Source organism: Stenella coeruleoalba (genome assembly GCF_951394435.1).
Source record: "Stenella coeruleoalba genome assembly, chromosome: 3".
Classification (NCBI taxonomy): Eukaryota; Metazoa; Chordata; class Mammalia; order Artiodactyla; family Delphinidae; genus Stenella; species Stenella coeruleoalba.
Genome location: NC_137148.1, coordinates 163,048,214 through 163,058,284, shown reverse-complemented (window position 1 = coordinate 163,058,284; position 10,071 = coordinate 163,048,214). Strand labels below are relative to the sequence as shown.

The 10,071-nt window shown below is 58.3% G+C and overlaps 1 protein-coding gene across 3 annotated transcripts; it reads left to right on the top strand.

Moving 5' to 3' along the window:
- The first annotated feature begins 2,023 nt into the window (after positions 1-2,023).
- On the top strand, positions 2,024-9,878 carry HOMER3 (homer scaffold protein 3). Of its 3 annotated transcripts, none has more exons than XM_079919026.1 (10): positions 2,024-2,090; positions 4,191-4,272; positions 4,360-4,516; positions 4,769-4,900; positions 5,907-6,014; positions 7,023-7,144; positions 7,660-7,816; positions 8,147-8,260; positions 8,370-8,456; positions 9,290-9,878. In XM_079919026.1, exons 2-10 carry the CDS (start codon positions 4,259-4,261, stop codon positions 9,479-9,481), a joined length of 1,083 nt encoding a protein of 360 aa, XP_079775152.1. In that variant the 5' UTR covers positions 2,024-2,090; positions 4,191-4,258; the 3' UTR covers positions 9,482-9,878. The 3 variants fall into 3 exon arrangements, with proteins under 3 accessions (XP_079775152.1, XP_079775150.1, XP_079775151.1); XM_079919024.1 differs by lacking the exon at positions 2,024-2,090 and adding an exon at positions 2,406-2,607; XM_079919025.1 differs by lacking the exon at positions 2,024-2,090 and adding an exon at positions 3,244-3,291.
- The last annotated feature ends 193 nt before the right edge of the window (positions 9,879-10,071 follow it).

Genomic DNA, 10,071 nt, shown 5'->3' with positions numbered 1-10,071 from the left:
CCAGAGCCTGACCTTTAAGAGCCACTCTGTAAATGCGGCTGCCCTAGAGACGAAAAAGCTGTTCTATTTCTTGCTTGGTTTCTCCCGTGACAGGAAGCTTATTCCCTCATGTCCTTCCTCAGCCCCAAGAGAAAGCTGTTGTTACCAGTCAGCCACCTTGTGTTGGTGGCCTCTGTTCGCCCCTCAAGGACATTTCCAGTAAGACAGGCCCGAGAACCAGGCAGAAGAGGGCTCAGGCTGGGGTGGTAGTGGCAGCTCAGGGCAGCCCCCTACCCATCTATACCCAGGGGACAGTGAGAAGCTGCTGGTGTTGCCTGGATCCTTCCTGCCTCCTCCCACCACCTACAGCCCTGTAAGCATCAGCCCATTCTCCAGGCGAGAAAACTGAGGTCTACACTGGCAAAATCACTCCCTCAGTTTGAACTTGATTAAGACAACTTCAGGTCAGGGCTGCTCAAGGCCAGCCACATCCCTGTCCTTCCTGGAGACCTGAGAGGGGACCCCATTCTCCCTCATGCTGTTGCCTTCTGCCCTCATAAGGGGTAAAGTCTGCCCAGGCTCCTCGCCCAGCCGCCCCCACAGAACAGCCACATGGCCCCAGCTCTACAGCCAGCCAGCACTCAGCACACACCGAGCAGCTTCCAGAAGCCTTGGCTCTGCCGGCACCTTTCCAGTTACTGTTTTTTTTAATTTTTAAATTTTCTTTTTTTTTTTTTTTCGGTAATAAGGAAAAGTCATTCTTTGCACAGAACAGACGGTATTTCCTTTGTTCCCTACAGTGTTCAAGCGTTTTGTGGCTTCGCGCCTGAGAGCGAAGCCAAATCCTTTGCTTATGCAAATGCCGTATGAAGTTAAAGGCAACTGGGGAAACTGAGTCTGCAGCTCTGTTTTCCTAGCTGCAGTGATACTACCTCTCATGCTGAGTGAGCCTGGGCTCCAGGATGGGCCAGCTCTGGCCACAATCGAACAAATAAATAGATCAGGGATCCCACAGAAAGGGATGGGGTGGTGGAACAGGGGCGAGTGATATCCCTTCCGAACCCAGGATAGTTAGAGAAGCTTCCAGGAGGCGAGGGGGCAGTGGAGCTGAGCCTGGAAGGACATAACAGAATATATGCCTTTGGGAGGGGCATTCTAGGTAGAAGAAACAGCTTGGGCAAAGGCCAGGAGGGAGGAAAACTCAGATCTTGGCCTGGGAGTAAGTCTCCGGAAATGACATGACCTGGGATTCACCTAAAGGTAATTTGAAGGAAGCTACCAGCTCAGATGTGCGATTCTTGTTGGCGGAAACAGACAGACAAGAACAGGGAAAGGATGTGAGGAGAGGAAAAGCAAAAACCTGGCATGTGAGTCAGAGCTTCAGGGAAGTGCAGGGCTTGGTTCTGAGGAGCCCCGGTGCCTCTGCCCATGAACCCAACGGCACTCTGTGACTTTGGAGACACTGTGTGTCTCCAGAGAAAGGGCAGATACAGGACTGAAAAGCGGGCTCCACAGGCAGGGTCAGAGGAGATCCTGGCTCGGCTCTAAAAGGACCCTCTCCCAGCAAGCGTAGGAAGGGGGTGGACTCCCTCTGACCAGAGGTGGCAAACCTGGGCCTGTGGACCTCCAGGCAATTCACCCGTTTGGTGGCAAGTGGACACTGACATTCCCTCCACCTGGATTTGGGGACCCTATAACACAGCAACGATGATCCTAATCCAACCTCATCGGCATTGTTACAGTTGTTTTAGGGGACACAGAAGCCCCGAGGTTGACAGAAGTCCCAACCTGGGGATCAGGGTGAGGTGGGAGAGCAGGCAGGAAGGATTATGAGCAGGGGACCTGGGATCAAGCCCCATTAAGTGCCTACTGTTTGCCTCTCTCTCATCTACCAGCCCCCTCTCTGCTGAGGTCTCTTTCATTTTCTGGATACAGCCATTGAGAAGCCACTGTGTGCATGCGCCTGGGCCCACCAAGGCAGCAGATGTGCCCTGCCCCCGGACTCCCATCGGGTGAAGAGGAACCTGATTCCCCATCACGGGCAAAAGCATCACGGGCAAAAGCATCACGTCTATGGCCTTGGCTTTGCCTCTGAGCAGCATCTGACTCAGGTGGGCCCGAGGGTCAGGGCCCCCCTTGAAGAGAGGATGAGGCCACATTCTCCTCTGTCCACCCAGGTCTGTCTGTCTGTCCGTCTCCTGTGTCTCTGCCTCTCTCCTCCATCTCTCCGTCTCTAGGTCTGGGTCTCTGTCTCCGCCCTATTCCCTGTCCGCTTCCGCCCCCTTCTTAACCTCTCTTCCCCAATCCTCCCCGCTTCCTCTCTGCTCGCGCCCCTCCTTCTCCCTCTCCCCCCACCTGCCGCCAGCAGGGGGTGCTGCGGTGCGGCCTCGGCGGCCCGGGGAGGCGGGGCGGGCGGCGGCCGCGTCGGGACTCGCCGCGATGGGACCGGAGACGGCGCGGGCGGCGGCGGCGACGGCGCAGACAAAGGCGCGGGCGGTGCGGAGGGCGGCGCGGAGGGCGCGGGCCCCGGAGCCAGCGAGCGAGCGGGGCGCCCGTCTGCGGGGACTCGGCGCCGCGGGGCCGCACCCGCCTAGCGCCCGGACACTTGCGGGGTGCAGAGCCGGCAGGGTGAGCCCGGCCAGCTGAGCCAGCGCTGGGAGCGCGGGGGGCCCCGAAGTTCCAGGGCCGGGGAGAGGGCGCTGGGGGTCCCGAAGTTCCGGATACAGAGGCTGGGGGCAGCTGGGGGAGCCCCGAAGTTCCAGGGCTTGAGAGGGCGCGGGGACCCCGAAGTTCCGTTGTCGGGGTCGGGGAGGGGACAGTGCGAGCGGTACCCGAAGTTCCGGACCCGTCATTGGAGGAGGCTGTGAAGATGTCTCCGACGTTTCGGACCTGGGGTGGAGGGGCGACGCGAGGGAACCCCGAAATTCAGGACCCGGGGATGGAAGGGTGGCAGGGGCGTCCCCGAAGTTCAGGAGTCAGGAACAGCGCGCAGGATCCCCTAAGCTCTGGACCTGCGGTTGCAGGAGGTAGATAACGTGTCCCCGAAGTTCTGGACCCGGAGTGGGGCGGGGCGTCGCAGGGATCCTGGAAGTTCCAGGGTCGGGGGCGGCACTTCCCGAAGTTGGGGCGCGCATAGGGCACCCTGGTCCTGACCCTGGGAACTCGATCCTGACTGAATATCAGATCCCCTGGACTGGGGCTCCTGGGGTGGGGCTTCGCCCCCGCACGCGATTGTGGATCCCGGACACCGGGCGGAGTCGGGCTCCCCTTTGGAGCCCCGCGGCCGGCAGCGTCCGAGGCGCATGACTCTTGGTGAGTAACTTTTCCCAAAGCCGCAAGTCGCTGCAGGAACATCCGCTGCAGGAACGTCCGGGCAGGAGGGGCCTGAGTTTCTAGGATCCCTGCGCCCTGGAACCCTGGCTCGACCCAGGACTCACCCCCAACCCCGGCCAAAGTCTCTGCCCCTCCCCCACCCAGGGGCTCCGGTTTCAGACCCTGTGACCGGGACAGAAGCTGCCCAGGACAGAGTGGGGGGGCATTCCCCCCTCTGACCACGGAGGCTACCGAGTCTAGGCCTCCCTTCCCTTAGTTTGCCTCCCCCCCTCCCCCAGGTCTCTCGTGGACCTGGATCCCGCCCAGCCCCATGGTACTGGGATTGAGTGGTGATGGGTGGGCACCATGGTAGACCTGTTGAGCCACATCTTGTCTTTTTAACTAGGCTGGAGGCTCCCTGGGGATTTGGACTTTGACTCCAAGGTGTGCCTCTGCCCTACAGTGGAAGCTGAGGGGTCTCTTTGTGGGTCCAGTGGGGGACCGGTCTCCCAGTAGGCACCTGTCAATGCCCCACTTATCGATGGAGGCCCTGCTTTGAGGAGTGATGGACGAAAGTGTCAGGAAGTACTGAGCAGGAGTTGGCCACCTTGGCCTCCTCCACCCAGCCCAGAGATTGAGAAGACTTCACTGGGGGTCCAGTAACCAGGAAGATGTGAGGTATATGCCGGGCTGTTAGATGCCACCTGGCTCCTATCAGAGGCCGTCTCCTGCCCAGGGTGTTGCAAGAGTTTCCTCCCAATGGACAGAGTTGGGGTCTTTTTGCTGAGTGATTCCCTTACTTTTGGATTGAAGTTCTATGAATGGTTCTTGGGGCTGGACATGCTTGGCCTCCCACAGCCTGGTCTGGGGAGACACTCACAAACGTCCTGTCCCCCCAGAGGCCAAGCCAGCTGTTCCTACCATCCCCCTGGCTGTCCCTTGGAGCCCACCCAGACAAGCCTGACCAATGTCCACAGCCAGGTGAGCCCCTGCTTCTACCAAAGCTTGGCCTTGAGTCCCCTGGGGGGCCGGTGCCTGGCCCCCGCTGAACACCCTCTCCCCATGCAGGGAGCAGCCCATCTTCAGCACACGGGCGCACGTGTTCCAGATCGACCCGGCCACCAAGCGGAACTGGATCCCCGCGGGCAAACACGCACTCACTGTCTCCTACTTTTACGATGCCACCCGCAACGTCTACCGAATCATCAGCCTTGGGGGTGCCAAGGTCCTGGTGGGGCTTGGGTGGGGTGGCAGGTGCCAAGGATCCTAGGGACAAGCCTGGTTCAGTCGCTTCCTTGCTGTGTGCCTTGGGGGCCGGGGGAGTACCCTGAGTCTTTCTGGGTCTCAGTCTTCCTCCTGAAATGGCCCAGACCAAGGACTTCTGAGGTGCTAATACAAAGCTATATCCCTGGGGGTTTCACATTCATTGTTACCAGTCCCATCACCCGGGAACTTTTCTCCCCACCGCCTTCCCCAGGCCATCATCAACAGCACTGTCACCCCCAACATGACATTTACCAAAACGTCCCAGAAGTTCGGGCAGTGGGCAGACAGTCGCGCCAACACCGTCTATGGCCTTGGCTTTGCCTCTGAGCAGCATCTGACTCAGGTGGGCCTGCAGGGATACATGGTGGGAGGAATGGGGCTGGGGCTGGGTCTTCTCTTGGGTGCACTGGGGGGACCCTGGACAGATGCTGGGCCTCCATCTTCCCAGCTGCAGAATGGGCCTACAGAATTGGACAAGCCAGTAGCTCCTTCCCAATTTTCTGGTTCACATTTCAGCTCTGTTGGCCACCTGCTCTGATTTCGGACACAGCCTGCCCCTCTCTGGGTGCCTAGGATGGGCTGGGTGCTTCCCCGCACCCCTGGCATTACCTTCTTTATCGCCTTCCTCCACCCTCTGCTGTTTCTAGAGTTCAGTACTGTCTTATCCATTGTTTCCCTGTATGGTTCGTGCTCTCTGAATCCTGTTGAGTTCATGATGCTTTGCTTTGCTTTGCTTCTAGAAGCATTAGTTTTCCTTTCAAATTTAGATCATTGAATTAATTTCTACCGGAGGTTTAAAGTAGGAGTGTTTTTTTCCCACATGAGTATTCAGTTGCTCTTGGGCCATTTTTTGAAAAAAACATCTACCCCCCCAACCCCCAATGAATTGCACTGGCCCCTTTGCACAAATCAAGTGGCTATATGTCTGTAAATATGTTTCTTTAAAAAATTACTTTCAAGCTAAGGAAATTTATTTTAAAATGAAAAAAAAAAAAGTGTATCCTACCCTAGCTGGAAATGAAAGACAGATTAGCACCCACCTGAGGCTCTCCTTGCTGAAATAAGCCTGACTGAGAGGGAAAGGGGGCCCCTTTCTCAAGGTGGCTCAATGTGATACACCTCCATGAACATCCCACCGCCCCCCCCATCCTGATACCCACTCTGCTCATTGGGCATCGTTTTCCAAGCCTACTTCCCACTCTTCCAGTTCATGAGAGGCGGGGATGCACTCAATTCTAAAGTTCCTTCCAAAGCAACAGAGCTGCTACTGGGTGGAGCTGATGTGGTGGGACCCTGGGGGAGGGGGCTGGGGGTTTGTTGACTGTCTGTTCCTGCCCCCCATTCCTCAGTTTGCCGAGAAGTTCCAGGAAGTGAAGGAAGCAGCGAGGCTGGCACGGGAGAAATCTCAGGATGGGGGAGAGCTCACCAGTCCAGCCCTGGGGCTCACTGCCCACCAGGTCAGCACTCCCTGTCCCATGCGTGCCAGGAGCTCAACTGATATTGGGGGGGGTCTAGGTGCTGTGCCGGTTCCCAGGACCAAATGCTCATGGATGATGTAAAACTAGATCCATGGCAAGGACCATGGAAGAGGGCTGTGGGTGCCATGGGGGCGTGTCATAGGCTGTCCAAATGTTAGATCAAGGAAGGCCAGAAAACCAGCTCACAGGGCAGAGTTGAAATGTGGAAGTTGAAATGGCTAAGTAGAGTGGCAGAGTAAAAAACTGTCCCTGGGTGTTTTCCCCCACTAACTTATTCGTATCATTTACTTATTTAGTTTAAATATTTATTATTTATTTTACTTATGTATTTTGGCGGCACCGGGTCTTAGTTGCGGCTCGTGGGATCTTTGTGGCGGCATGCGGGCTTCTTAGTTGCGGCATGCAGACTCTTAGTTGTGGCACGCATGCAGGATCTATTCCCTGACCAGGGATCAAACCCAGGCCCCCTGCACTGGGAGCACGGAGTCTCACCCGCTGGACCACCAGGGAAGTCCCTCAGCATCATTTATTGACCGCATACTGTGTGCCAGGCCCAGGGCTGGGCACAGGGATTAAGGAGATGAAAAAGTAGGTTGGTCCAGGCAGCAGGTGGATTCATAATGAATTTAGCCTGATGGAGTGCGTTTCCTGTGGGATTTTTAAATGGATGTTGAAATTTGGCCCCAGGGAAGGTCATTGCTCTGAGGGAACAGCATGGAGGTTTCAGATTGCTCCCCGCTTTGCAGATTATGAGTATCTCCCGGGGTTTAGGCTAGACTGCATCAGGTTTGCTCCTGGGGGTTGGTGAGAGCCCAGCAGGCAAGGTGGGGGGCAGGGCCCAGAAAGGGGCCATCGGGAGCCATTGGTGGTGGGTGAGGAGGGGAAAGGAGCAGTCAGATCCCAGTGCTGGGAAAGACCTCCTGCCCTCAGTCACGAACCACGTAGCATCAGCCCTCACTGTGCCCTCACTTCTGCCCATGCTCTTAGGTGCCCCCGAGCCCCCTCGTCAGCTCCAACGGCCCCGGCGACGAGAAGCTATTCCGCAGCCAGAGCGCGGACGCTCCCGGCCCCGCTGAGCGCGAGCGGCTCAGAAAGATGCTGTCCGAGGGGTGAGGGGGGTAGGGCGGGGCACAGGGGCGTGGCAGGACGAAGGGTTGGGGAAGAGGGGAGAGGAAGTTCTCAGAAACTGTAGGGACTTGTTCAAGCGGCGGGATCTGACACTGGACCCAAGGCCTATGGTAGGAGAGGAGACACTCAGACTATGCCCCTTCCAGAGCCGACCCCGCTCCTGCCTCATCCATTACTCGGGGCTAACTCTGGCCTGTCCACATCTCCCCCGGCTAATTCTAAACCCACGGGTGCCTCCCCACCCACTTTGTTCTGTCCACATCCCCTGGGCTGATCCTGCTTGGCCTTCCGACTGTGTCTCACTGAACTGACACCAAAGCGCCTACTTTGACCCCACCCCCGACAAGACTCCGCCTCCCCGGGACGTCCCCACCCCCTAGTCCCGAGGTACCTTGGCCCCAACCATAACCCCGCCCCCAGCCCAGCACCTCCCTCACCCTGCCTCAGGCCCAGTGAGGCCCCGCCCTACCCTCTGCCGACTCCCCCGTCCCCGCAGCTCGGTGGGCGAGGTGCAGTGGGAGGCCGAGTTCTTCGCGCTTCAGGACAGTAACAACAAGTTGGCGAGCGCCCTGCGAGAGGCCAACGCCGCCGCCGCCCAGTGGAGGCAGCAGCTGGAGGCCCAGCGCGCAGAGGCCGAGAGGCTGCGACAGCGGGTGAGGAAGCCCCTCCCTCCCAGAGACCCCAAGTGGCCCGGACCACCGTGAAGCCCCGGCCTCCTATCTGTCCTGGGTTCCCTGGCTGGCTGTGTGATCTTGGCAAATCACTTCCCTGAGCCTTAGTTTCTTGTTCTGTAGTATGGGTCTGAAATAATGTCAGCCTCAGAGGGTTGTCAGACCCTAAAGACCTACCTGCCAGAGGCGGGGTGGTGGCCCCAACCAGAAGGGGTTAGTGCCCAGTCATGGGCTTGGCTGGTCAGGCATATTCCCCAGGGATCAGGAGAGTACAGGCTGGGGCGTCAGGGGCTGACCTTCCTGTCTGCACAGGTGGCTGAGCTGGAGGCCCAGGCTGCCACCGCCGAGCCACCCGCGGTCAGTGAGAAGGAGGGACCCGGCCAGTCGCTGGAGCAGCTGGAGGCACTAGTGCAAACTAAGGACCAGGTGTGTGAGCGTGTCTGTATGCGTTTGTGTTTCCTTGGGCCCTGCCTTCCCTGATCTCCCATGGGGGAGCCAGGACTCTCAGAATGGATTCTGGGAACTTCTCCATTAGGAGATCCAGACGCTGAAGAGCCAGACTGGTGGTCCCCGTGAGGCCCCAGACAGCGCCGAGCGTGAGGAGACACAGCAGAAGGTGCAGGTGTGTGCGGTTGCTGTGAGGCGGGGTGGGGTGACCACCCAAGGCAGCCAGCCTCTGATGTAGGACAGACCTGGCATATTCCCTACCTAGTGCAGCTATGTGCCTCCCTGAGTTTCAGTTTCTTCACCTATAAATGGAGTAGGAAGACATCTAAGGTTGTGAAGGATTTGGATGACCAGGTGCATGGAAGGACGGAATCGGTGGGTGGTTTATAAAACATGGTTATTAGTACAATGTTTCATCTCCTTCCATTCATTCAACAAGCAGTTTTTGAGTCTCTGTTGAATCTTCATTCTTGACCCCATCAAATCCTCACACATTCCCAGCCTGAGGTCAGGAGCTTGCATTTGTACCCAGGTGTGCTGGCCTGGCCCTCACTGTAGACTTTATCTGAGAAACCTCAAGCATGTCCTGTGAGTCCAGCAGGGGAGAAGTTAAAGGAGCTGGTGCCCCCAAAGAGAGAGAGGTTGGGGGAATGCTCCCTGTTGTTTCCTGGGCAGAGTGCACAGCATATGCAAAGGCCCTGAGGTGGGGAGAAAGTATGTTCAAGGAACCACAAGGAAGCCAGCAAGCCTGGGTTGGAATGAGCGAGGAGGGGTATGGATTTCATTCCCAGCATGATGGGTGACGAGGGTCTTGAGCAGAAGAGGAATGTGGTCATTTCAGTGATGTTCCAATCAGGGGACCAGGGAGTGTCTTGGGTAGAGGTGGCAGGGAGGAGGCCAGGAGACAGAGAGGGCTTGGCCCAGAGTGGAGGCTGTGGGGATAGCATTCAGATGCTGGACCCTTGAGACTTGCTGGGGCCCCCAACCCTGCTTGCCCTCTCCCTGCAGGAACTGGAGACCCGAAACGCGGAGCTGGAGCACCAGCTGCGGGCAACGGAGCGCAGCCTGGAGGAGGCACGGGTAGAGCGGGAGCGGGCACGGGCCGAGGTGGGCCGGGCCGCGCAGCTGCTGGACGTCAGGCTGTTTGAGCTGAGCGAGCTGCGGGAGGGCCTGGCCCGCCTGGCCGAGGGCACGCCCTGAGTCCGGCCTCTGGGTCTACGTGGGAGCAGGGGCCTGCGGGAGCTAGTTTTACATGAACGATTCCCGCCTGGGGCACGGGCCAGGCCGCAGGCGGCACAGTGGGCCATTCCCCCGGCAGGGACTGGGGCCCGACTCAGCCTGGGGAGGGCCTGTCCACAGTCCTCCAGCCGGCCCTGGCTGTTCACAGCTCACGGGCTGTTTTTGAGCTCTTCATCGTGTAGAATTTCTAGACTCCCCAGGGCATGTGCTGGTGCCCAAATTACATTTCTAAGCGTGGCTGTGTGTGTGGTGTGTGAGTAGCTAGGTACCTGGTCGCCGTCACTGCACCCGCGGCCCTCGGTCTGTGTAGGGTTTGGTGAGCCACTCAGAGATGAGAGGGAGGCTCAGAAAGCCTCAGGGGCACGCCCAGGCCACATGGCTCTGCTGCGCCATCTTCTTGGGCTCTGCCCATGTTGTCTGGACCGGTTTGGACTAAGGTGGACCCTGGTTAAGGACTCCTCCCACCACTTCACTGTGGCCACAAACCCCAAATACAAGCAGGTGGGCAGGAGGGGAAGGTCCTAGCCCATGGCTGTGTTCACTGGGCATGG